General features: G+C 34.9%; 1 protein-coding gene across 1 annotated transcript in view; it reads left to right on the top strand.

Moving 5' to 3' along the window:
- Nucleotides 1–27,087, top strand: part of LOC145687313 (cell adhesion molecule Dscam2-like) — a 1,291,367-nt gene that overhangs the window by 1,203,237 nt on the left and 61,043 nt on the right. Inside the window, exons 14-18 of the mRNA XM_081760775.1 lie at nt 5,459–5,606; nt 5,968–6,116; nt 9,417–9,548; nt 20,353–20,501; nt 20,842–20,996. Coding sequence (XP_081616901.1) covers nt 5,459–5,606; nt 5,968–6,116; nt 9,417–9,548; nt 20,353–20,501; nt 20,842–20,996 — 733 coding nt within the window. The remainder of the gene's footprint in view (nt 1–5,458; nt 5,607–5,967; nt 6,117–9,416; nt 9,549–20,352; nt 20,502–20,841; nt 20,997–27,087) is intronic.

Genomic DNA, 27,087 nt, shown 5'->3' with positions numbered 1-27,087 from the left:
AATATTTCACGGACCCACGAATTTAGAGGTAAAAAATGTATGATTCCCTTGATTAGGCAAAATCTGCGTTGCGAACAACGGATATTAAAATAAGCTTTTTAACCGAAATTTTCAAGTTCCAGAATGCAGAGTTTACAAAATTTTTCGACATTTTGTATGAGGCTAGGTATATGGATTACGTTGTCTGTAAAGGTCTTCGTTTTTTTTTTTTTTTTTTTTTACCTTACTTACACACTTAATCTTTAGTCCATCAAGCCCGGTCCGCCATGTAAGGCCCTAGATACTGTGCGAGTTCTTGAATGAAGTGCAATTTTAGGATTAGAATTAGATTTTTGGGCTTTCGGCATCTATGTCCATGTTAGCCCGTCACATGTGAGGGATGACGTCCCTTGACGATCCCAGGAAAGGAAAGGAAGGAGGGAGCCTGGGACCTATATGTTAGGTATCATCCCGCATTTGCCTGGTGTGATTGAGGAAATCCCACGAAAACCTCATTCAGGAATGCTGGCAACTTTTACACTTTTTTCGATCGAGTGTACCCATCGGGAATCGAAGTACAAATATCATAGTGTTGTTTTAAATACCAGTAACTCATTCTCTAGCTAGTCTAGAGACATGGGAAAAAATGCAATATACACAATAGATCAAAAGGGAGCCAAAAGTAAAGGGGTGAGCGCGAAAAAGGGCACAGCATTTATTTTTTGTTTTGGCCTGGGAAAACGTATGTAGTTTTTTTTTTTTTTTTTATTCACTGTAAGTTTTATGTGTATTAATTGAATACGGTATGTACAGCATTTATTCTATTCCACTATGTACAGTGGAATACCTTCGTTAACCAGGAAATCTTGAATGGAAATTTTTGCAAGTCCTATTCAAATTCGCTAGACAGGTTTTACTACATGCTTATGCCAGAAATGTTTATTTACTTCTCTCAGTATATTCCTTCTTTACTTTGAGATACTTAAAGCATTCTAATCTTTTTTGTTTGTATATGGTATTTGTAGATAGTGTTTTAATTTCAAATACTGAATACGGAGCTGAAAACATTAAAAGCAAACTTGCGTTTATCAATTCTCATTTCAGTTTTATTCCAAAATTCATAACGAGGTTAGAAGGGCGGAAATTAGGATTTTCTAGTGCTTTTTTGCTGTTTCGAGTCAACAAAGACACAGAGTCCACCAAGACCAGTCGGACAAGCCCATGTTCGGAAAGCACAATCAATAGTCGCGAAAAATCCTGGCATAAAATTCTTGTCATATAAATAAAGTGTTTCTGGAAACAATGACCCATGAATTTCCAGATTTATCGCCAAGTAACATTGCTTTTTTGAAATACTGTCCCTTAACGACCTGTAACATGGCTGGAACATTATCGATGTACAGAAATGTTTTGACTGACAAACGCAGAAAGTTTTTGCCAGAAAATACCGAAAACTACGTACTTGTGTATTGTAACATGAATGCATCAGAGTTATACACCAAGTATACGTAGTTTAAGTAATAAAATTTTTTCCTAAAGATGTAATAAAATTTCTCATTCAACTTTAGCTTTTGATTGGTGCATATTTACCCTTTTTAGTGCATATTTTCGTGATTTTATGCGCATATTTGCATGCATATTTTGTAGTTTTTTAGTGCATATCGATCCGAAGTCTAGTTATCAGAAATCAAAATTCACGTCCCACATAGAGTAACGAGAACCCATAAAGGTATATTCCATCTCTCAGCGCAAAGGATTAATGCATTGGATGTATCGCCTGTCAGAAAAATGTGTATATTGTATCACAAGGACACCCAGATATAGATATTTTTATTTATAAACAAAATTTTCATTCTACATACGTATCCCGTATATCGTGCTAATCTGTATTTTAACGTATATTTTGCTTTCATATTATTATTTTATTATGTATGTATTTTACAGTGTATTACAATTGAGATCATATTATTATGTTATTACATGTGCATGTTTCTGTATTACCATAGGGTGAGGGAAAACTGTAATTAGGCACTTGCCTGTTGTTTTTCCGAAATAAATAAATGTCACCCTCCCCTTTAATAGGGGATGAATTTGGATTTAAACGGCATCGAAAGTGTTAATGTTCATCTTTAACACTTTCGATGCCGTTTAAATCCATCTTAGCCACCCCAAAAACTATGGATTCGATACGAATATCGGCCATTTTCGATTATATTTATATATCCACCCCTTCTCACTCCCCAAAGTTGCGGGGCTAAATTTGGATTTAAACAACATCGGAAGTGTTAATGTTCATCTCTGGACCCCAAAAACTATGGATTCGACACTAATATCGGTCATTTTCGATCATATTTATATATCTCCCCGCCTCCAAGTTACGGGAATGAATTTGGATTTAAACTGCCTCGGGAATGTCACTGCTTATCTTAGCGACCCTGAAAACTATGGATTTGACAATAATATCGGCCATTTTCAGTCATTTTTATATATCTCTTCCTACCCAAGTTGCGGGCCTGAATTTGAATTTAAACGGCATCGAAGGTGTTAATGTTCACCTTAGCCACCCAAAAAACTATGGATTCGATACTAATATCGGCCATTTTCGATTATTTTTATATATCCACCCCTTCTCACTCCTCAAAGTTGCGGGGCTGAATTTGGATTTAAACAACATCGGAAGTGTTAATGTTCATCTCATGACCTCAAAAACTATGGATTCGACACTAATATCGGTCATTTTCGATCATATTTATATATCTCCCCGCCCCCAAGTTATGGGAATGAATTTGGATTTAAACTGGATCGGAAATGTCACTGTTCATATCAGCGACCCCGAAAACTATGGATTCGACACTGATATCGGCTATTTTCATTCATTTGATATATATATATATATATATATATATATATATATATATATATATATATATATATATATATATATATATAGTGGCGGATCCAAGGGGGCTATAGCCCCTATAGCCCCCCCTTGACGCTCAGATATACACTGGATAAAATGGACTTCAATCCTGCTTTACACTGGATAAAACGGCAAAATATGGTTTAGCCCCTCCCTTGATCATATCCTGGATCCGCCCCTCCCCTTCTCCCAAGTTGCAGTGCTGAATTTGAATTTAAGCTTCATTGGAAATGTCACTGTTCATGTCAGCAACCCCGAAAACTATGGGTTTGACACTAATATTGGTCATTTCAATATATATCCGCACTTTCTCTTCCTCCGAGTTGCACCTTCAAAGTGAAATGATAAAAACCGTCTCAGGCCCGTGCCTCATCTATGTTGAAATTTTTTATCGAGATCAGTGTGGTGGTTCAAGAGCTGTAAGTTACAAACATAGTCACTTTCATTTTAATATATACAGATAATTTGTTACCCTAGGAAACAGGTATTTGCCTACAAACAAAATTTTGTACATAAAGTTTATATTAAAGTCTGTAGTTGAATATTAAATAATAGTAATTATATGTCTTTGTGCATGAGTATTATTGAAATTTGCCTACTGCTCTTTCTTTTAAGAAGTAATTTGGTTAAAATTAACAAAATTTCACCAGATCAAAAAGCACGTTAAGATCTCAGTTTCACTCAAGAGCCCTGTTTGTTGCAACAGAAACGCTTCATGATGGTAGATGTGTATGCAATTGTAGAAGTTCTGTAATTAATGCACAACGAGAAGTAAACGACTAAAAGGCACATAAAGAAGATGAATGCAGACTATTAATTTTCAAGAATAATTACAACAGTTTTATTTTTGAATGTTTATTTTTTAAATATTCACAATATTGAGATTTCTCAACTTACATTTTCCACGCGTTCGAAAAAAACGGTTCCATTACAAGTAAAACTAAGCTAATACAAAGATTTTTGTTATTTTCCCAATTTTTCCAATTTTTCCGGAAAGAAACCGGAAAAAACTGTTTTGTTTTTTTTTTTTTTGCCAGCAGGTTCAAAATTTCCGGAAATTTTACAACCCTAGTTATTACTAAGGACTTTTTCAGTTTCCCGTTCCATTACTACCTCGACTATGCATAGTAAATTTTCCGTTATTTTCTTCTCACTTCAATACCTCAAAATGGATTTAATTACATGATCCTATGTTTATTGGGAATTTGGTAGAGGATTTAATTTATAATTTTCTTTTTTTAAAAAAAAAATTTGTACAGCATTATGGGATACATATATTACATTCATAAAATGATTCGAAGTTTTCGAAAGTGAACCAAGAAAGCTCTGTACTACCTTACACAGGCGTAGTGACTTGTGCCAAGAAGAATAGTTGTATTTCCGATACCTTTTACTCCACCACCACCTTCTTTTCCGTTTCCAATCTCACACAAATGTGTGAATGCTTCTCGATCATGTTGATCTATTGCTCTGGGTTAACTGTGCTGCACAATGACAACATATCGACATGACGATAACGTTCTTCGTGGTCACTCCGTTCGACTATAACGCCGTGTGATTTCTTCCTTGGGAAATTTGTTGAAGACACAGTCTTCGTATCCAAATTTGCCAACTTCCTTCCAGCATTTCCATGGCCGGCTAACGTGTGTATTTCTCGGATTATAATGCTGAACATACTTCCTCAGACATGGAACAAATTTGGTTACCATGTAGATCGACGTTACGTTATCAACAGTGTACATGTTGAAGGACTATAATTGATGCACCTAAAACATGAATAACTACTGTACCAAATAGTACATGTTACACCCGTGTAAGGTAGTAAACAGCTGTATTATTTACTTATAAATTTGTATCAATATTTTATGACACCTGAACTTCTTCGTAAATGTAGCTCTAATTTATACTTTCATTATTATTCACAATACAAAATTATTATGTAAATATATTCCTAAATGGAAGGCTTACTAATATAAAAGATTGGTAAACATTAATTTCATTGTTAACGACACAACTTCTCAACAGGATACCTGGCATACGGTTATTTAGTGTATATTCTAATTGTTATAGTACTAAAAACTTTACTATCTTGTTACTTTTTGTATCGCTATCTTTCACGGATATAATAATTAATTATTCAGTAAGCTCAATATGAAATTGTTTTCCTCTTTTAATTCTTTTATTTATCTTTTATATAATTATTTTTATTTATTTAATCCAACCTATAGATTAGATTACAGAGAATATTAACGAGAGGTTTTTGAACAGGAGTTCAACTAAATAATTCATAGACTTTACGACAGGTTTATTCAAACCCTAATAAGAGTAGTATTAAAATTAGTATTGATTAACGAGATTGTAGTTAATTCTGAAGTTTCTGTACTGCACTGTAATCTTTAGTACACGCTTGAACTGAACCAAATGTCCAGAAGCACAATTGTCTTAGGCATAACTTTTTATTTCTCTCATTTTTTTCTCTTATTGGGTTAGCTTAGCTTTAGTAAGTATAATCCGTCAATTACTCAGGAGTCATTGTCAAGTTTTTATTTCCCTTTGCAGCATCACCTCGTTTCAAAACAAAATATCGCAAAGAAACAGTGCGTAAAGGTGATCTTATTCATTTAAGATGCGAAGTTGAAGGTGATAGCCCTTTGGATATCTACTGGAAGGTCAAAGGAAGTCGCATTAGTCCAGGTTATGACGTCAGGTAAGAAAATGCACAACAGGTGGATTTATAAGTACATCAAAGATGAATGCCATGAAGAGTAGCTCTGTTTCAACTTCGCACTCATATACGTATATCCAACATTAAAGTGGCTCACTGCCATGAAGTATATTGGAAATTTAAGTAGGGTTAACCAAAAACTTTAAAGAATTTGTAATTTAAAATTAACAATATATTTACAGGTTTTAATATGAATTTGCATATGTGTGATTAGTGAAAAATTGATATTGTATTCTAAGATGTTATAGAATTTTGTGCAAGTTCTTTTTAAATATTATTTCAACTGTTTCTTTTTAATTGAAAATTTATAGATTTATTAATATTGATTCATCCTATTCCATAGATATCTCGTAAAAAGCACACCGCTCTCAAATGGATTTATGTCAGAATTAAGTATTATGGAAGCATCCCATAAGGATGGAGGGGAATATATTTGTGTAGCAACCAATGACTATGGTCAGGACAACTCAACAATAGATTTATTTGTGCAAGGTAAGTACATCTTTACTAAGTTCAAAGGCAGAATAATGTTGTTGCGTTCACATATTCAAAGTTGCAGACTCCTCATTAGATTGGGATTTTTTTTCTTTTACTGAAACTGCAAAATTCATTTAAATTAATTACTTTTTTGTGTTGTGTTCATAATCCGTTAATTGTGTAAGTGTTTTTAATATGAAGTAATCATTATGTACTTTTTTATTTTTAAGTTTCGTTTCTTTATTGAGTATTATTGTGAGTGTTTTAGTCTAGTATTTGCTTTACTTTCGTACTTAAAAATTTTCAAAATCAGTTCAACCTATATAATGTATGTTGCGTTCAATAATCTACATGATTACATATACTGTAAATAACATGTTATATTCATAAAATTATATATACAATTCAATCTATGAACTCCCTCGTAGCTGTGTGGATAGGTACGCCTCTTTAACGTGGAAGACGCGGGTTTGAGTCCCAATGGGAGCTCATGTGGTTTGGATCCTATGTTAAGCTATAGGTTCCCGTCTCATATAGCCTCGCTGCTGAACGGGACACTAAACTCACATGCAACCCCTTCCAACAATTCAATCTATATTTAACAAGTAATATGTATATGTACCATTTATAGTACTATAATTTCTAGATTTATGAATAATTATAAATTAAAAATTGAAAGAAAAAGTATCTTGCTGAGAAATACACATTGTTGAATTTTGTTTCCGGAGGAGGAATGACGACATATCAATAATACAAGCTTAGACAAGTATTAATATAATTAAAGGTATCTCAGTGCAAAAGTGTTTGAATTAAGAATTATCTCAGGAGGTTAGAGCATCAATTAGGAGGAAGTCTTTACTCCCTTCACCTGAAATATACCTAGGTTCAACAATGAAAATATTGTAAATCCTGTTATATATATATATATATATATATATATATATATATATATATATATATATATATATTGTTGTATCGTATATAAGCTATAGTATTTTAGTAGCTTCCTTTACAATGTTAATACTTGTGTCTCTCTAATTTTAATATCTATTTTGAATCTTTTTTTATTTTATTTATGCGCTCGAATTATAACCTATGCTGTATTCATAAAATTCATCATCAGAATAAAAGCAATGCCTCAATAAATTTCAATTCCACATTTTTTAGAACATATGAAGTCCCGCTGGATATTTTGCGTTTACAGCAGTTCAGAGGGCATTGATGATTATTCTAGAGTATTAGGGTCATTTATGATATGATGTAGTGAAACGTAGTATTTTGGTTCGGAAAGAAAATTTGCTCCTATTTCGTTGTAGGTGTAGATGTGACTACCTAAGTTTTCAATGTTAATTTTAGATAATACGATGAAGATTGCTAATCTTAGGATATATAGTCATTTCTTAATAGCAGAATATTTAGTTCTACCAAATAATCACTTTAAGTTCTAAGAGCAATTATTACTAGGAATGCAATGGATATACTCGATTGCAATGAAATGAGCTGAGCGAGCTTAAGCAACGTAATCAGTTTATTGTGACTTTTTAAAACAATCAGTATTTTTCATAACAATCGCACAATTCTTCGTCTTGACCTTTTGTTCCGGCTAAAAAAAAGTTTAAAAAATCGTTAATTTGTTTTTAAATTGTGATTAAAATTGTAAATTTTTACGCTAAAAAAATAAAAGGGCTTCGCCGGAATTTTTGAAAATCACGCGCAGATTTTAATTGTTGACAAAAAAATCACGTGAAAACTTTTTCCCCATGTTAAGTCTATGGAAGCGTTTTTCGGTGATTATTCCTCGATGGTACATCGGATTTTTTATTTCGACCTATGTTGTCACTCAGCACGACATACTCTATCAGCGTGCTAAGTTTGGTTGAGATCGGCCAAACGGTCTAGGAGGAAGCGTTTTTCGGTGATTATTCCTCGACGGTACATCGGATTTTTGATTTCAACCTATGTTGTCACTCAGCACGACATACTCTATCAGCGTGCTAAGTTTGGTTGAGATCGGCCAAACGGTCTAGGAGGAGTTCGCGGACAACCAAACGGCTAACCCGAGTATTAGAGCTTCACTCGCTTCGCTCGCTCAGCTCAATTAAGTATTCAGCCTGTTGGCCGGTCCTGGAGCCTAAGCGACCTTAGCGTGGGAGAGCCTGTTTCGATTCCTGGAGGGAGTTCATGTGGTTCGAATTCCACGTTAACCTGTAGGTCCATGTCTCATATAGCCTAGCTGTTGAAAGAGATGCCGAACTCAAAATCAACTCAACTTATGTCCTGGGAGTAATAAAAGACTCTCCTTCCCCAACTTAAGTTAGGATATATATTTTTTTTTAATTCCACGTTTCACGATCTTTAGCTTCCTCATTCAATTACCAATAATTTCTTGTATTTTCCAAATCATTTCGTAAGTTGTGTCCTTCGTCTTTCTACTCCTCGATTTCCTTCCATCTAACTCTCTATGGCGGTATGATGGAGGCATTTTCTTTGCAAGCACATTAAAAGCCATTTGCATGAAGTTTGTTTTAGGAACTAATGTTTTCTTTTATTGACGCTTTCCAAACTGGCTATTCCGTCTTCTCGTCATGGAACTAATGCCCAGTAGAACGAATGACGGGCATATTCCGCTCTTTGTTTTACATTTTTTTTATTGCGAAAGAACTATATTTGCAACGTGTGCCCTGTACACATTTATTGGCACCACTTTGTTCAAATTTGAGCCACTAGATAGCATAGATACATTATTTTACCACAGAGGAAGCTTACTTGAACGCGTGTCGTGTTCACGTTTATGATGTTGAAAATGGAATCGAACAGTTCAGATGCTAATCAGATTTTGGAACCTTTTCATAAGGATTCTGGTTCTCATAATTTTCTGATACAGTGAAAGACATATTCAGTTTGGTTTAACTTGAGTTTAACACCCATTCAGCAGCAACGCTATATGAGACGAAGACCTAGAGTTTAACATGGAATTCAAACCACATGAGCTCTCTCTGAAAATTGAACTCGGGTCTTCCACGCGGAAAGTGCATACACTAACGCTTAGTCACGAGACAGCTTCATATTAATTTTCAAAAATATTTTTCATTAATTATTTTTGTATTATTTATTGCCAATATCTTACAATTCCTACCTTATTACCAAGTTCTTATATAATGTCGATTTTTTTCTTTACCGAAAAGAGTTAACGATATTATTTAAAATGTTAGAACACCATTCTAAGTATAGCAAGTTATATATCTTTCGAAAGATCAAATCTTGTAGATTTTAGAAATGCCTTTAAAGCAAAAATAACTTTTTTTTGTCTTCCAGAACCTCCTGATTTCCCCCGAAATTTACACGTAGACGAGCAAACCAGTAGGTCAATTACCTTATCGTGGTCTACTCCTAATCAAGGCAGTACTCCTATTACAAATTATATTCTAAAATATAAAGAATCAAATGGTAAGTTAAGCAGCTGTTTTGTTATTCATTTTTTAGTAATTGTTTAAATATGTTTTATTTTATCTGTACGCATTGAAACTGGAAAGTAAAGATAAATAATTCTCCAAAAGAAATAATTTACTGTTATTATCAGTGTGGTTTCTTTTGCAGCTACCCTCAAATAACAATTTGCAAATATTGTACATGTGTTCCACATGTATTCACTTACATGCTGTATTTATGCTTATGAAAATAGTGTCTATTGCAATCTCTAGAAATTATAACTATTATTGCGTCGCACTTAAAAGTATATCGCCATTACAAGAAGAGAAACAATACATACAATCACCTAGTTAGCAGTGTATTTTTCAGATGTACGATTAATAATTTGATGCATCAAATTAAAAACTACATATATACAGGGTGCTTCAAAACAACACCGACAACGTTTGGGAGGTGATTCCTGACACCAAGATAAGACAAAATGTATAGACCAACTTGGGTGCACAAATGCTTCCTTTCGGAGTTATAAGCTGCTGAAAGCAACGTAGGGGAGGGGGGCATTAACATAAAAAAAAGTTAATAAGTCTTGAACCACCCGACCGATCTCGATCAAATTTTTAACATAGGTGAGGTTTGGGCATGAGATGGCTTTTATCGTTGCAATTTGACGCTGTAACTTAAGGGAGGAAGAGGGGGGATATATAAAAAATAAAAATGAAAGTGACTATCTTTGTGACTTTATAATTCTTGAGGCAGTCGACCGATATCGATCAAATTTTCAACACAGATGAGGTTTGGGCCTGGAATGATTTTTATTGTTTTACTTTGGCGGTGCAACGTATGGGAAGGGGAGGGGATGTATATATAATGATCAAAAATGACCGATGTTATTGTCAAATCCATAGTTTTCGAGGTCGCTGAGATGAATAGTGACACTTTCGCTGCCGTTTAAATCCTTATTCAGCCCCGTAACCTTGGGGAGGGGTGGATATATAAAATGATAGAAAATGACCGATATCAGATAGCTCTTCAATAATGTAATAGTAAAAAGTGACTGACTAACGGAACATATTACAATTTTTTGTCTTATTTTAACCAAACGAAGCGGGTAATTGACGCTAGTCAGTTATAATTGTAAGGAACGACATACTTTTTTAGCGACATAAAATATCGTTTTCTAGACTATCTCAAAAACCATGTATGAGAACTTATCCTCCAGCATGTAATTTTGTTTAACTCAATATGATCTATTTACTGTTGTATGCCTCATCTTTGCAAAATATTATAGCTAACCAAAAATTGAAGTTCAAGAGTTAATCATAATTTTAGGCTATATCTGATTAACAACGTTATGTAATGTTATATTGCTAGCATCATAATGAAAAGCTTGATTAGGGTATACATTAGGATCGGTTTCATCCTAATAGGTGATATAGAAATAGTACAGCATCGCTTTTTAGGTTTACAACGTACCTATATATCATTTTCTTTACCTCAGTGTAATCCATCCATTAGTATATGTTAATTTTTGCACATTTTTTTTTCAATATTAAATTCTAACAATATTGTAGATTTTTTTATATTTTTGTAATGACTAGTTATGAACACTGACGAAGCAACGTTTCAGAAACACGGTAGTCCCAATTTAAGTTAGGGCTAGTAACATAAATATCAGGCTGTCTAAAACGTATTGAGCTTTAGGAAATCAAAATTGAGAATTCATTTATTGTAATTTTAAAATAATATTATGAAGCCAAATATGCACCATTTTGTTTGATGACCTTCTAACATTTTCCCGGCTACACTATAATCCAGTTGCTGTAGAACTTCTGTAGTTTCTGGTCAGAAAATTATGACACGTGGTTTTCACGCACCTCTTTCGAAACTAACTTAACAATATTCAGAGAGTTCTGCAGAGACCGAAGCAAATGATAATACGACGGTACCAAGCCCGGGCTATGTGGTGGATGCATTGAAACCTTCCAGCAAGTTCTCTCAATTTCAAACGGGTCGTTAAAGATGTATGCGATCTGGCGTTAACAGCGTGGTATGTAACATTCTTTACATTGACCAGTTCCGGACGTTTCTTTTGAATTGCTAGATTCACTCACGCTAATTGCCGAGAGTACAAATCTGAGTCTATCGTTTTGACTGACGGCACAACTCGTGGTGGACGATGCCCTTTCATTCCTACTAAATCCATAGCATAAGTTTCCTGGGCATCGCTGTGGACTTCACCACAGACTGTGTAGCTAGTTTTTACTTCAACCATAATCTTTCTTCCACATTGTTGTCGTATGTTATTAAATTTCATCACTCGTGATCAACTGCTTCAGAAATGGCTCCAGTTTGTTACGTTTTAGCAGATATTAGCAAATATCAATATGATTAAGTAAATGTTTTTGAGTCAGATCATGTGGCATTCAAACGTCAAACTTCTTCCTGTAGCCAACTTTCTCCAAATTGTTTCACACTGTTTGTTTGTAGATATTCATGCCTTTGGCAATGTCGTGACTGCTTACGTGGCAATCTTGCGCAACTTTTGTAAGAATGTCATCCACTTTTGCTAAAATTAGTCACTGACTGCGAGAAGCATCTTAATATTGAAATTTGCAGCTAGGACATCTTTTGGCTGTTGCTTTTAATAACTCATCTTGTCTATAAACAGTACAAATTTCTTCACAGGCCTGCGCAGCATATGCACCTTGACCTAAATAAAATTGTAAAGTGTAGCGCAATTTCGTAGAAAGTTCACTCATTTTTACGGCATAATACCTTGCATCTGTTTATAAGAATTCTATAATTACCAGCTTCAAATGTCAACTGTCAAATGACGTTAGACCTGACCCGCTGCAATTGATATATTCTGAGATTCGGGACACTAATACCATCTCGTGCACAAAAGGCTCACTACTTTTTAGACTGCCTTGTAATAATTACACAACCTGAGAATGGTGCTGATGACAGCATCTCTTTTATGTACTATGGTCATGGAAGTTTCAAGTATTACGTTTACAGATCCCATGGGTGTCATTGGGCTGTCTGGATGGGAAGCTTACCTTTACCTTTACCATTTAATTTGCCTTACATGTGATTGGATCAAAAACAGTGGATCATATGTCTTGTATAATTTCTCTACCGCTTGTCATTTACTAGAGATAAAAGTGTTTTTTTTTTTTTTTTTTTTTTTACACACTCTGAGATAATGGTAAAACCCTTCTCCTGTATCGACACAAAAATTTTAACTGTATATTCTAGGAAGTATAACTAAACTAGAGTCATATCTTGTGCGAGGAAAAAATCCTTAGAAATTCCTAAATTCGATTGCAGACACTGTGCTTCAACCAAAGTTCCTTTCGAACACTGCAGTCTATCTTGCCATTTTGGTATTCTAGGAACCTTCTAAATGCATTTAACAAATTTTTAAAAAAATGTATATAAACTAGTATATATCTTTCTACCGAAATTTCTTAAAAGTGAATTTTCAGGTAACTGTTATGCAATATGACAACAGTAGTTCTGTATGATATTTTCAATGTTTATGAAGTTCGATCTCTGGAAAATTGCTTCTAGTTTTTAATATAGGTGTGGTATACTGCTTCGCTTATCTGGATAACAGTCCATCTTTTCTCAAGTAATCGAGACTCATTTACAGACAATTAAACTGTACAATTAATACCACCAGCTTTACAGGGTGTCACAATATTTTGAGAATAAAAACTCACATCAAAATAAGGAAAAAATTTCATATGGACCTGCGGTCGGAAGTGCATAGTTTCGTAGTTATAGGGTGCCGAAAACGTGAAAAAATGAACTTTAAAGGTCAATAGTTCCATTATTATGAAACTTATCGTAGTTGGGTCAAGATATCACTGAGGAACTATATGTGAACTATCCAAATATCTATCTTTCAGAACCTTCGGTACTTGTACAATCGTTTTTTGAAAGGCTGTTTGGGAGTACTTATAAGAATGGTCCAGTACTTGCACACCAATTTTTAGAGAGAAAGGTGAAGAGTGATCAAGTACTCCCAAACAGCCTTTCAAAAATGATTGTGCAAGTACCGAAGGTTCTGAAAGACGGATATTTGGATAGTTCACGTACTAGTTCCTCAGTGATGTCTTGACACGACTACGATAGGTTTCATAATAATAGGGCTATGAACTTTTAAAGTACACTTATTTCACGTTTTCGCCACCCTATAACTCCGAAACTATCCACATTTGAGCACAGGTCCATATGAACTCTTTTTCTTATTTTGATGTGAGGAACCTGTTCCCAAAATGTTGCGACACATTTTTGTAATACCCTGTATTTGCCCCCAGAAAATAAAAATAAAAATAGCTAACAATTTTCTTTCTTAAGAAAACAAAGGATATGTTGTTTAAAATAAAGTATATGAAAATTAATGGCTTCTTAGTACTCTTCATCACCGGTAATGAAGTAAAAATAATTTCTTCTGCACGTTTTTACCGTTATAAGCCTACGTGTTTAATGTGGATATCACATACTATAGTGTAAAGGACGAATACGTGATGTTAGTTGGACACATTCTTTTTCAACGCTTCTTGGACCGTACTTTGTTGAATAATGATTACCTTACATGGATTTTTATATTTCGGTTTGTCTTGTATCTGTATAGTAGAACGAATACTGAAAGAAAAACGAGTACTCAAAACTACGAAAACCGTTGAAAAACAATTTTATTCAGATGAATTAATTTATTACCGGTTTCTTATTTTATTATTATTATTATTATTATTATTATTATTATTATTATTATTATTATTATTATTATTATTATTATTATTATTATTATATTATTATTATTATTATTATTATTACAAATATTTGAAAATGTTTTCAAAACATTATAATTTGTATATTGAACAAACTAGATAATGCTTTATTCATTGATTTATTTGAAAGTAAACTACTTTCCAGGCAAAGACTTTTCTTACACTTATCGAAAACGAGCATTTACCTCTCCTGAGAGAATTGGGGTTAGGGTTATGGTTAGGAATTAGATTTCTGAGAGCTGATGAGGAAGAAAGGAATGTGGAAGGAAAGAAGCGACCTGGGACCATTATGATAGGTACCATTTGTCTAGTGTGAATGAGAAAAAACCCAGGAAAAACCTCACTCAGGACGCCTGACCTGAAAAAGCTATTACACCTTTCCGACCGAGAATTGAACCGGGATCTCTCGCACCAAAGGCGAGAGCGTTAGTGAATACGGTACGCGGGGCTGCTCCTTTGAGAATTAATCCAAATTTCGTCAACGTTTCATATGCCCTCATATTTTTATCTCACACCACAATATATCCCACTGAATTATATATTTTAAAACTCAGCCGAAGAGATTATTTTGCGGTTGAATTTATTACTTTTAGAACTTACCTATTTGAAGTAGAATTAACAGACAAATTCTGACCAAAGCATATATTAACTAATAAATAATAGCGTTACGTTTAACGTACAGAAAAGGTAGCAGAAGAATGTTAGATGCGTTGCGAACGAGGAAAAGGAAGGTAACAGAGATTCAAATAAGTGATGAGGGGGTTGTATATAGAATTAAATGGAAAGAATGTGATATGAGTTATGTAGGGGAAACAGGAAAGAGGTTACAAGAAAGGATTAAACAGCACAGGGACGACGTTCGATTGAAGAGAGATAGTAACGCTATATATAAACATGTAAGGGAGACAGGACATGAAATAGACTGGGAAGGCGTAGAGGAACTGGAAAAGGAGAAAAGAAGCATTATAAGAAAATGGAAAGAGGCAGAATGGATAAGAAAGGAAGGAAGCGAGAAACTTATGAATTGGAATAGCGGACTAAATATACATGATGTATGGAGAAAGATATTGGATAAAACAGAGAAGAAAGAAGAGGTTAAAACAGGTGTATTGAACAACGGATAGACAATTAAAAGTTTATGTTTTTCAAAAGTGAAAGTTATTCATACACTGGTGTGCCAATTAAAAGTTTAGCTCTTAAGTGAAAGTTGATCATTAAAAGTTGAATTTGGATTAATTAAAAATTGTTAAAGGAAAGGACGAATATGATTGGTTCATGGAATACCTCCTCTCACTTTAAGAAGTATATAAGCTGTAATCTTAGAAATTGTATTTCATAATGTGTCTGATGCAGGCAAAGTTAATTTGCCGAAACTGTAACGCTATTATTTATTAGTTAATATATGCTTTGGTCAGAATTTGTCTGTTATTTTATACAAGAAGTTCCAAAGCTAGAATGAGTGGCATTCAGAAGTAGAATTGTTTTCGTTCCTATTATAGCTAACCCATTGAAATACAAAAACAAATTCTTTAAAAGAACAAGAAGTCATTTATTTCATGAAACTTCTTGTTTGTTAACGGATTAGTAGGTAAACTGAAAATACCACATCACATTAGAAACCATCTCAACATTATACACCTTTCCTCGCTGTGGTTTTCATTGTACAACTTCCAAAGTACAAAAAATGGCTTCAGACTAGATGTTTTAAAATTTCTCACAAATTGTTATGAAGTTATGGTAACAATTCTCATATGTTTGGGTTTATAATTCGAAGAGCAGAAACTGTGTGAGTGTAATGAAGATCGAGATTATCGAGCCGGTGAGCTGACTATACGATTTAATTCAGGTTTCTTTTTTTTTTTTTTTTTTTTTCATTCTTCGAATTCATTGAATTTCCATGTATATAGAATATGGTGTAAGAAAAAATCAATTATTTCATCCATTTCTCTTGTAATATTTGAGTTTGTAATGCTATGCTTGTTTACTTTCTTTTTCACAGTGATCGTATTACTGGCATTACCACCTCTATCACCAGGAAAACACTTAGCATAGATTTTTACTATATATTGATGTATTATCATTGATTGTCATCGAGATTATTGTCAGTTTATAGCGCCTCAATGTGTCAAGCTTAACATTTGAATTGAACATAGGACGGTTATTCTGTATTTCTAGCTTCGACTACATCAAAGGAAACTTAACCCTGAAGCATCCTACTCATTCAACTAAGAGTAAGCTTTCTTGTTATCTCAATAACACGCAAAAGCGAAAAATTAAATATACCTTAGAATCTGCCTTATGCTTAATTAATTATTTTTAAAAAAAGAAAAAGAAAGAAAGAAAGAAGAGAAACGATAATCTGACTTAGTAAGCCATAGGGGGCGCGGTGGCTCAGCGGTAGAGCGTTCACCTCTGGTGCTTGGGGTCCCGGGTTCGATCCCAGCCCCCGCCAAGTGAACTTTGTGGTGGACAAACACCGTGCTCGTGGGTTTTCTCGGGGTTCTCCCGTTTCCTCCCACTTTCTTCATTCCACCATTTCACTCATCTCTCATTATCACCGTCTCCTTTAGCCTAACCGGCATAACCGTGGGACGTAAAACTTAAAGATTTCATTTCATTTCATTTTTTCATTTTTAGTAAGCCATACAGTAAAAATAGAATCAACAATCGACGGTAACATTATCAGGCATACTTTATTTAGAGGTATGTATAATAAACTTCGTTAAATGTTTAGAACTATATAACTTTCATTATTGTATCAAATTTCTCAAATATTTCTCCCGATAAAAACATATGGTTAATTTATCATAGGGGCTCGGGTGTGTTAGGACACCCCACATGCCTCTTAGGATCGAGTCCTGGGAAACCTTACTTTGACACTTTGCCCTATAGAGGGATTCTGACACTGAGGCTTCTAGTCTACATGAAAGGTCTAGGCGTGCCTGCGGTAGTAGTGCGCAACGCCGAAAACCAGTAGAGTATCGGCAAAAAATTGCATTCCTAACCTGTCAGAGACAACAGGAAACCATCACTATATCTTTCCCAAGAACACGCAGCATGGGAATGTCCATTTCTAAAACTGAATTACTCCAAATGGGTGGAGCAAAAAAGTCAAAATCCCATACTGCAAAAGCAGTCAGCTCCACGGATTTTGGGGGAAATAAGAAGTCGCTTAGTTATGGACAGGCAATGGAAATTAAAGAATGGGACGTTAAGGAGTCCAAACATAGCAGGAAAGCTAGAACATCTGAAAAGAGAGATCCAACGACTAAACGTGGATATAATGGAAATCAGCAAAGTAAAATCGAAAGAACAAGATTATTTCTGGTCAGGTGAATGTACAACCTCGGATACGGAATTATTAACTCGGATACGGAAAACAAATTTACTGGAGTTGGATTTATAATGAATAAAAGGATAGGATGACGAGTAAGAAGTTACAACTTAGTAAACGACAGAGTCATAGCAGTACACCTATCTATCAAACCGAGGTTGCAACTATCACTCAAATATATCTGCCAACGACAGTGCACAATGATGAAGAAGCAGAACAAGTTTATGAACTATCCAAAACGTCATGAAAGAACGAAAACAAAATCTTATCCTAGTAGGAGACCGAAATCCTATCGTAGGAGAAGGCACAGAATGGTCAACAGTAGGAAACTGTGAACTGGGAAAAAACAATTAAGGAAGAGAAAGACTGATTGAATCTTGCACGAAGAACACGCTAGTAGTAACAAATACTTTGCTCAAGAAACAAAGTCTCAGAATTTATACATGGAAAATGAAAGATCTAAATAGATACCAAATAGATTATACGAGAAGGTTCAGAAACCAAATTAAGAATTATACAAGTTACCCAGGAGCGGATGTAAACAATGACAACAACTTAGTCATGATGAAAAGTGATGACATTTAAGAAGTTAAAAAAACGAAGAAAATTGGAATACTTGACAGAGGTAAGTTGAAGAACAAAGAAATTTAAGAAAGTTACGCTAAGAAGACAACATAAAGGATAGCACAAGAACCAACAAAGGGAGAAATTAACAAGGAACAGTCATTCATAAAACTGGTCTGCTCACTACCACAAAGGAAGTATTAGGTCACGAAAAGAAAAAATAGCAAGGAAAAAATGGATCACTAGGAAAGTCTAGATTTAATGGACGAGAGAAGGAAATTGAAGAATATCTACAACAATGAGGCTAACAAACAGTATAAAAGAACAAATATCAGATCATCCGAAAATGCAGATTTGCCAAAGAGGACTGGATAATTCAACAATGTGAAGAAATTGAAAGGAATATGAACACAGCAAGATTAGATGTGTCTTATAAGAATATTAAGAGGAACTTCAAATCTAGGAGACGAAAGACCAATGTATTTAAAGATAAAGAAGGAAGATCCATGATTGAAGCTGGAGTTAAAGTGGAAACTTGGAAGAAATATTTGGAAATGCTCTATGGAAGCGACAAGTAATTACAACAGTTATGAAGATCACAAAACGATAAGCTTCCTTACGCATGCTTCAAAAATCTTGACAAAAATAATCTTAGAAGATTAGAACCTAAGATAGAAGAAGTACTAGCAGATGACTAGTTTGGTTTCAGGAAGAAAACCGGGACTAGGGAAGCAATATCTGCATTAAGAGGATTGTTAAAAGAAAAAAAAAAGATCGAGTGGAAAGAACAAGTAGCGTTTGTGGCCCTGAAAAAAAATGGTAAAATGGTAATGTAAAATAAAACAAAATGTTCAAGATTCTGATGGAAGCCGGAATAAACTATAAGGAGCAAAGAATAATATATATAACTTATACAAAGAACTGATGGCAACAATTGAGGTAGAAGGAGAGAGAGGATAAACAGTAATTCAGAAAGCGGTTAGACAACGATGCTCATAGTCACCAATTTTGTTTAATCTTTGTATTGAAGAAGCAATAAAATAAATCAAGGGCATACACAGCCTAGGAAAACTTCATGGGCACAAAATACACACGCTTAGATTTCCGGATAATATCGCAATGTTGGTAGGCGGTGAGAAAAAAATTAGAGACAGGTCAAAATGATATGGAACAGCTACTTAGCAAAAAATTCAACATGGAGAGCAACAAGAGCAGAACAAAAGTTATGAGATGCGCCAGAAAAGAAACAAGAAAAATGAAGATCAAAATAGGTCACCACTTGGTGGAAGAAGTGCAGCAGGTGGCATTCTGTTACTTAGGGAGTAAAATAACGAACGACAATAAGTGTAAACAATATGTAAAATCCAAAATAGCGCGGGCGAAAAGGGCATTTGAAGAAAATCAGAAGTTTGTAACCAGAAATATCGGCATAGAATTAAAGAATAACCTGAAAGTATATGTGTAGAGTATGGCATTGTAAGTGAGACAAGGGCACTAGGAGAAGAGGGGAAACAGAGAATAGAAGCCTTTGAAATGTGGTGTAATAGAAGAATATTGAATATTAGATAGTCAGGTGAAGTATCAAATAAGAGAGTATTAAAAGTGGTAGAAAAGGAAAGGAGCATATTGAAGAATATTTCAAAAAGTCGATATAGAATGATTGAACATATTATGAGACATGGAGGAATCACGCTAGTAGCTATGGAGGGAATTGCAGAAAGAAAAATACTTAGAGAAAGGGCATGATTGAAATATACGGACGAAATAATACAAGACATACGGAAGAAAACCTACAAAGAAATGAAAAGTATGGCCTAGGATATGGAAGGGTGGAAAATTGCGTCAAACCAATCGAGAGATTTTTTTGATCTAAAAGAGAGAGAGAGAGAAATTATATAGCAGCAAGTAGTAAAACCAATCACACACTCTCATAAAGTACACCACGTAAGTACTTTCACTAAAACCTTTATCAAACAAGAAGGGAAAGAAGTAGGACGAAATAGAAAGATCATAGGAAAATGGCTGTGAACCAGCCAGGGTGCGCCATCATCGAACCATTCATTCTTTAAAAATTTAATCTAATTACTGAAATTTATACTAAAGGTTTCTTTTTAATTATTTGTAGATCCCTGGCATGAGCATAATCCCCAAATTATGATAGCTGGAGATAAAACGACAGTGTTGGTCAGTGGTCTGAAGCCAGCTACCATGTATCATTTTCGATTGTACGCTGAAAACCAACTAGGAACAAGCGCTCCCAGTGAAATCTTGCAGGTTTGTGATACTAGTGGCAGTATGACATAAATTTTCTCAAATCATGATAATATGGTAGTTACGAAAATTATGCCATTTTCAAAATACTAATACATTAGAGTTGAAAGCAAATTTATTATATCATATAGCGTTTAATTTTCTCTCGTTTTCCTAAAAGAACTAGAAAAGTCTGTAGTTTGCCTTATTTTATTATTGTATTTTTTACATCCATAAAACAATTTTCTTTATATAAAAAAATATTACACAAATAAAACGCATTAAACTGTAAAACATAAGATGTAGATGCACTCATGTTATTTTACAATAGAAGTCCACTTAAAACTGTTTTGACTTTATCTAGGGAATGACTGAAGCTGAGGTACCAGCTGGACCACCCTTACAAGTGTCTGTGGAGGCTATTGGCGCTCAGGAGCTTCGCATCACTTGGCAACCTCCAGAAAGAGAGTTGTGGAATGGAGAACTTCTAGGTTATCGCTTAGGATACAGAAAATATAGGTAGTAATAAAATAGTCTACAGTATTTAATAATTATTTGTAAATCATTAAATATTGTTGATAGTAAAGAGTCTGTTAAAATGATGCTTTAATGTAGTATTAACATACGAGGTTTGGATAAAAAGAAACGAGATTAGTGGAAAATGTGCTTTTTATTACAAGAAGTATACAAATTAATTGTGGTCCTCGTTCTTATTAAGACAGCTTACATGCGAAATTTTCATTGTTAGAAACAGCTGAAAATGATTTCCATTTAATACTTATCTCACCTTAGGTAAAAGAAAATTAGTGCCGCTCTAAATTCGCAGAAAAGTAGAAGTTTCAGCACTCAGATCTTATTTGTCAGAAACTACTTTAAGGACAAAGTGTGCCAGAGAGCATTGTTGTCGTGTTGCACAATCCAACTCATTCTATCAAAATTGAGGTCTTTCTTTCATACACGTTCTCACAGCTTGGTCAAAACCTCCAGGTAATACTTTTTATTTTTTTAGGGGCCGCAGTGGCTCAGTGGTAGAGCGTTCACCTCTGGTGCATGGGGTCCCGGGTTCGATCCCAGCCTCTGCCAAGTGAACTTTGTGGTGGACAAACACCGTGTGCATGGGTTTTCTCGGGTTTCTCCCGTTTCCTCCCACTTTCTTCATTCCACCATTTCATTCATTACTCATCATCACCGTCTCCTTTAGCCTAACCGGCATAATCGTGGGACGTAAAACTCAAACTTTTTTTTTTTTTTTTTTTTTTTTTTTTTTTTTTTTTTTTTTTTTTTTTTACATGGTGTACACATTCAACTAGAAGCACAACTTTTTCAAAGATCACAATCAGCATGGTCTTTACTTTCAAGCTGCTCATACGTGCTTTTGTCATTAGCGATCACGATATAATTTTCCAGTGTGTGAATTCCCTTTTCGTTTCTGGATCGTACTAAAGAGTTCACCTCTCTTTTTCAAGGAGAATTCTGTCTATCAAGACCTGTTTCTCTGTCAGGCGTTCCGTTGTGTTACTCCATATGTTCTTCCTTAAGTTTTTATGTTCCCGGGTGAGATTTTTCAGTGCCATTTCAGTGCAAACTTTGTGCGTGTTCAAACGGTCGTAAAAATTTCTTGGACCTACTCTGTATCAATATCCACTGTGCCTGCTATCATTCAAAAGATGGCTTGTTCCTAACAATGTCATTAATTTTTTGCCATATTTGTTGCCGTGATAGGACAACTCGGATGACATCTTCCTTAATGTCGTCGAGTCCCACGGCGAAGTGTTTGTACCACTCGAACACACGCGTACGTAACATCACATTTTCACCGTATACTTCGTGCAATAACTTAACTCACTCATTCGGTGATTTCTTCGGTGTTACTAGGAATGTATAATTAATTCTCTGCCCAAGTACAGGTTTATTTCGCCGCGCAAGTGTTATATGTACTTGTTCTTTCGACAACACGACCCTACTTCAATCCCTATTCACGAATGACAGTGACCTCCGGATTCTATCGTCACCTTTTCGATGATTCATTGTTGCTCCCACTGGTACACTTATACTTTCGACAGAGTTGTCATTCTCACATTTTTAAAGGTACACCTCATATATAACTAATAGGAATGATCTATGAATATAAGATATGTCAAAATTAAATTTTCCAAAATGTGACAGCAAACTCTATAGAAGAAATACTTCTTGTAAAAGTGTATATATTTCTAAGAAAAAATATATTAAAAAGTAATTATGTACATATTTTTATTTATATATAAAAAAAAAAAAACTTTCAAAATCTGAAGAACTTCTCTGTCTGTTCAAGAAAAAAAATGCAAAAAGCTAATTTCAATGATAGAAGATTATTACAACTGTCCTAAACAGTATTCATATTCTTTCGAGAATAACCATCTTTAGCATATGTATACCTACAAAGGAGCCAATGAAATTATTGTTGTTGGGTAGTTGGATTGGAGTTTAGCGTCCTTTCTAGCACCAAAGCTATATGAAACATGGGCTTAGAGTTTAAAGTGGAATCCGAGCTATCGCATTGCCTTCTAATTTCAAAGCTCTTCCACTGGGAATCGAACCCGGGATCCTATCCCAATGAAATTATTATTGTTACATGAAACTGACAAAAGAGAGAAATGTCAAATATCTTAGGCTCATAGATATAGCTTCTTAGAATATGATCTATTGTTTTAAATTAATCCTAAGTAATAATAGAAAACTCAAGGCATTGTTGCCACATGATAACTTTCCTACTTAACTCTAGGAATCACAGGGGGGAGCTCCTCGAGCCCACAAGGTAGTTTATGTTTTTAAAAAATGTCAACAAATGTTATCAGCCAGTTGTTCTTGTTTAGTTATTTGTTAGCTTACTTAGCAAATACACCTCAACACTTCACCTGTGCGTTAGCAAAATGAAACAACTATTGGCACGTAATAGAGATGAATATAATATATTGACGCAAATTTTAGCTGCTAATGAGCGCTAGAAGTAAGGGAAAAGCACATGGAATCGTGGATGTGGAAAAGCGATGTACAGTGCGATGTTATATTTCCAAGACACCTTTTCTCTTAAACAGACGTGAGTACAATAGTTCTGATGTCAACAATGTAAATCGTGTCAAGAGACTTGGTTTTGTAACACTTCCAAATCATGCCCGTCATATAGAAATCCGCTATATTAGATCGACGTCGACTTCTTCAAATAAAAAGTGGGTCATGCTGGGTTATCGAACAACAACGAAAGTTTCTGAACAATGTAATACACTAATTAGTTTGTTGATATCTGGAAAGGTTTATAACATACGGTACTTGGAAAGTTGACATATTTGCTGTTTGTAGCAGATAACAGATGATAATACTCTCAATGAACATACTAGATATATAACATTCTTACCGGACAAAATTACGGTAATGCGAAAAGTGCAAGCTAACAGTATTCACAAAGTGGTTCTGACCTCGCCGCTCCACCTATACGTCTGCACACTGAAACTGCGACTGTGGGTAGTACGGACACCAGGATGTGAGAACAAAAATGTTGACTGCTAATAGTATTCCCGATCGCATCAGCGACGTTGCCGGTATGGAACCTGACTCGAAGTGTATACCGACTCAGAAAGAAAATTCATAAAAACAGAAGTTCCAAGTCGTGCATAATCTCTCCTAAGGAATACCTGTTGTGTTTAATGTGTTTGTAATTCCGTGAGTTGCGTGTAGGGAGGGGTCACAGAACAAACAAACAAACAAAAAAAAAAAAAAAACAGTGGGAAATAGCGTTAAATAAGTCAAGCGTTGCCGCATAGCGCCAGCAGTTGCAGACGTTACGGTTCAAGTAAAACTTACCGGATATCACAGAACAGGAGAAAGCAATCGCAGATGACATAGCTGAGTTTCCAACTGATGAAGAACAAGAATTTAAAATAGAACTGTATGTTTTAGAGGAAGCTCATCAGAGAAAATCAACTAAGATACGAGTGTGGAAACAGAATGAGTAATCACAACAGATTCCATTGATGCTGATACAAGACCAACAGTTCAAAAGGTTACATCAGACACATCAGTTCCATCACAATCAAAAAGAAACAAAGGCGTCAGTTGGCAAGACGAATAAATTATTGACTATATGACACATTATCGAAACAACGAACCTACGGCAAAAAGGCATTATGTAACTGATTTTATATAAATGAATGGACTTATGAACATGTTGTTAAGAAAAAGAATCAAGGATTACTACGCGAAAATGAGATTTCCCCTTTAGTAATGACATTTTGCGGTTAGTTTATACACGCACGTGAAATACTTTTGCAAACAGTATGTAACACTGACTGGCAACGAATGGGATATCATAATGCTCCAGATATTTGGTATGAACAGTTTAAAGCCTGAAGGCCTGCCTAGTTAACTTCAAACGATATTGTAATATAGAACTACGAAAAATGTAAACATTTAAGAGAACACTTGACCATAAGCGCAAACCATACGCAGTACAAACTGCTAAGGAGTATTAACAAAAAATTGGCTACTTACCAATGAACCCTCCCTTGAAAAATTTAAAGGTTTTGACGTTTCGGAAGTCTCAGCTGGTTCCTTCCTCAGTGGCAAGGTAAAAAGGATTGATACGGAAAGGAGAAAAAAGGAGTAAAACCAGGAATACATACCACTATATAAAAGTAACGTACAAAAAAGATCCTGAGATGAATAGAGCAGAATGAAAAAAGAATGAACTGAATAAAAAAGAACGTGGTGTCTATGTTAGGCCACTATTGCCAGATCCAAAGTATGCATCAAAGGTAGGTACCCAAGTTCGATCAATGTTGCCAGTATCAAGGTTCAATGCAGGTTTGTATTTATGAGTAAAGAAGGATTCTTTAGTTTCCCGTTGTTTTTTCCTCAACAACGGGATTTTATTGAACCTATTACCTTAACCTGTTTTATATTATGTGAATGTTGTCTTAGATGGAGCGCTAAACCCGACATGCCTTCTTCATGTGACTTTTTTGATAGTCTAACATGTTCACATGAAAAGTCACATGAAGAAGGCATGTCGGGTTTAGCGCTTCATCTAAAACAACATTCACATAATATAAAACAGGTTAAGGTAATAGATTCAATAAAATCAAAAAACAACGGGAAACTAAAGAATCTTTCTTTATTCATAAATACAATCCTGCATTGAACCTTGATACTAGCAACATTGAACGAACTTGGGTACCTACCTTTGATGCATACTTTGGATCTGGCAATAGTGACCTAACATAGACACCACGTTCTTTTTTATTCAGTTCATTCTTTTTTCATTCTGCTCTATTCATCTCAGGATCTTTTTTGTACGTTACTTTTATATAGTGGTATGTATTCCTAGCTTTACTCCTTTTTTCTGCTTTCCGTATTTATCCTTTTTACCTTGCCACTGCGGAAGGAACCAGCTGAGAGTTCTGAAACGACAAAACCTTTAAATTTTTCAAGGGAGGATTCGTTTGTAAGTACCCAGTTTTTTGTTAATTTTGAATATCTCCCCATAGGCCCATGTAATTATAATGCTAACGAGTATGTTCACAGAATCAAACTGATGTTACCTAATTTGACTTCAAGTCTGTAATGCTGACCAAGTGGTTTCAATTTGGAATGCGCCACCCGAGAACTCTAAATATAAAAGAGCAAAAAAGGAAAGTGAAGCTATTGCAGTGAACATAAATGGTATAACGAATTCCTACACAATCATGCTTCTAATTAATTTAAAGGTAACCTGTTCATTGTTCTCAAGGAAAAGAACAGAACAGTCCTGTAACATTGCAGAATGTATTTAATAGATTAGTGCAGAAATTTGGTAATCTACACGTGACATCTATATGTGCTAAAATAGTATTACCTGATCTGAGAGAATTGTATGTAAATTGCTATTTGACAAATGCAGGTAGCAAGAATTTACTTTTTGGTGGATAGTTGAACATCATCTAATAATCAAGATGTACAACGCACAACAGCTCCGGCTGGGAAAACAATGGAAGTGCAACAATACTAAAAGGAATCAGTGGCATAATTCAATCTTGGGCGTCTTATATTTAACAACAAAAATATATTGACATACCAGATATGATTACGCGTGAAGAACGAAAATTTTCATTCAGAACTTCATGAGAGAGACACCATTGTTACTTTACGTTCGTTTGTGTACAATCAAGATTTTGTCTCCTCGTTTCACAGGAATGCTGCAATATGATTTTTTTTTTTTTTTTTTTTTTCGGGCTACATTGGTGATCTGATTAACGGGTTTGAGGTACCGAAAAATTACGCTTCTTTGCATGACTAGGATTCACTTTTATGACGCTTCATTCTATATTAGGTACACTGCAAATTTCTGTTTTAGCCACTTTATGAATCCTGGTGACTCTTGCACTTCTCACATTACCGTAATTTGGTCCGGTAAGAATGTTATCCCGTGTAACGTGGGTTCCTGTCACCACGGCATGGCGCGTCCTCAGGTTGCGGATCGAAAAGAAGGCCTCTAGATATAGAGGTTAGCTGCGAATATACTGAATAAGCAGTCGCGGACAGCCGACTAGGAGTGGTCCTCCAGCTTGGGGGTTTGGGTAAGGCTAACACCCTCATCCTG

The sequence above is a fragment of the Thermobia domestica genome, chromosome 6 (assembly GCF_964235325.1).
Source record: "Thermobia domestica chromosome 6, izTheDome1.hap1.1, whole genome shotgun sequence".
NCBI lineage: Eukaryota > Metazoa > Arthropoda > Insecta > Zygentoma > Lepismatidae > Thermobia > Thermobia domestica.
The sequence above is the reverse complement of the archived record's forward strand: the minus strand, read 5'-3'. Positions and strand labels throughout refer to the sequence as shown.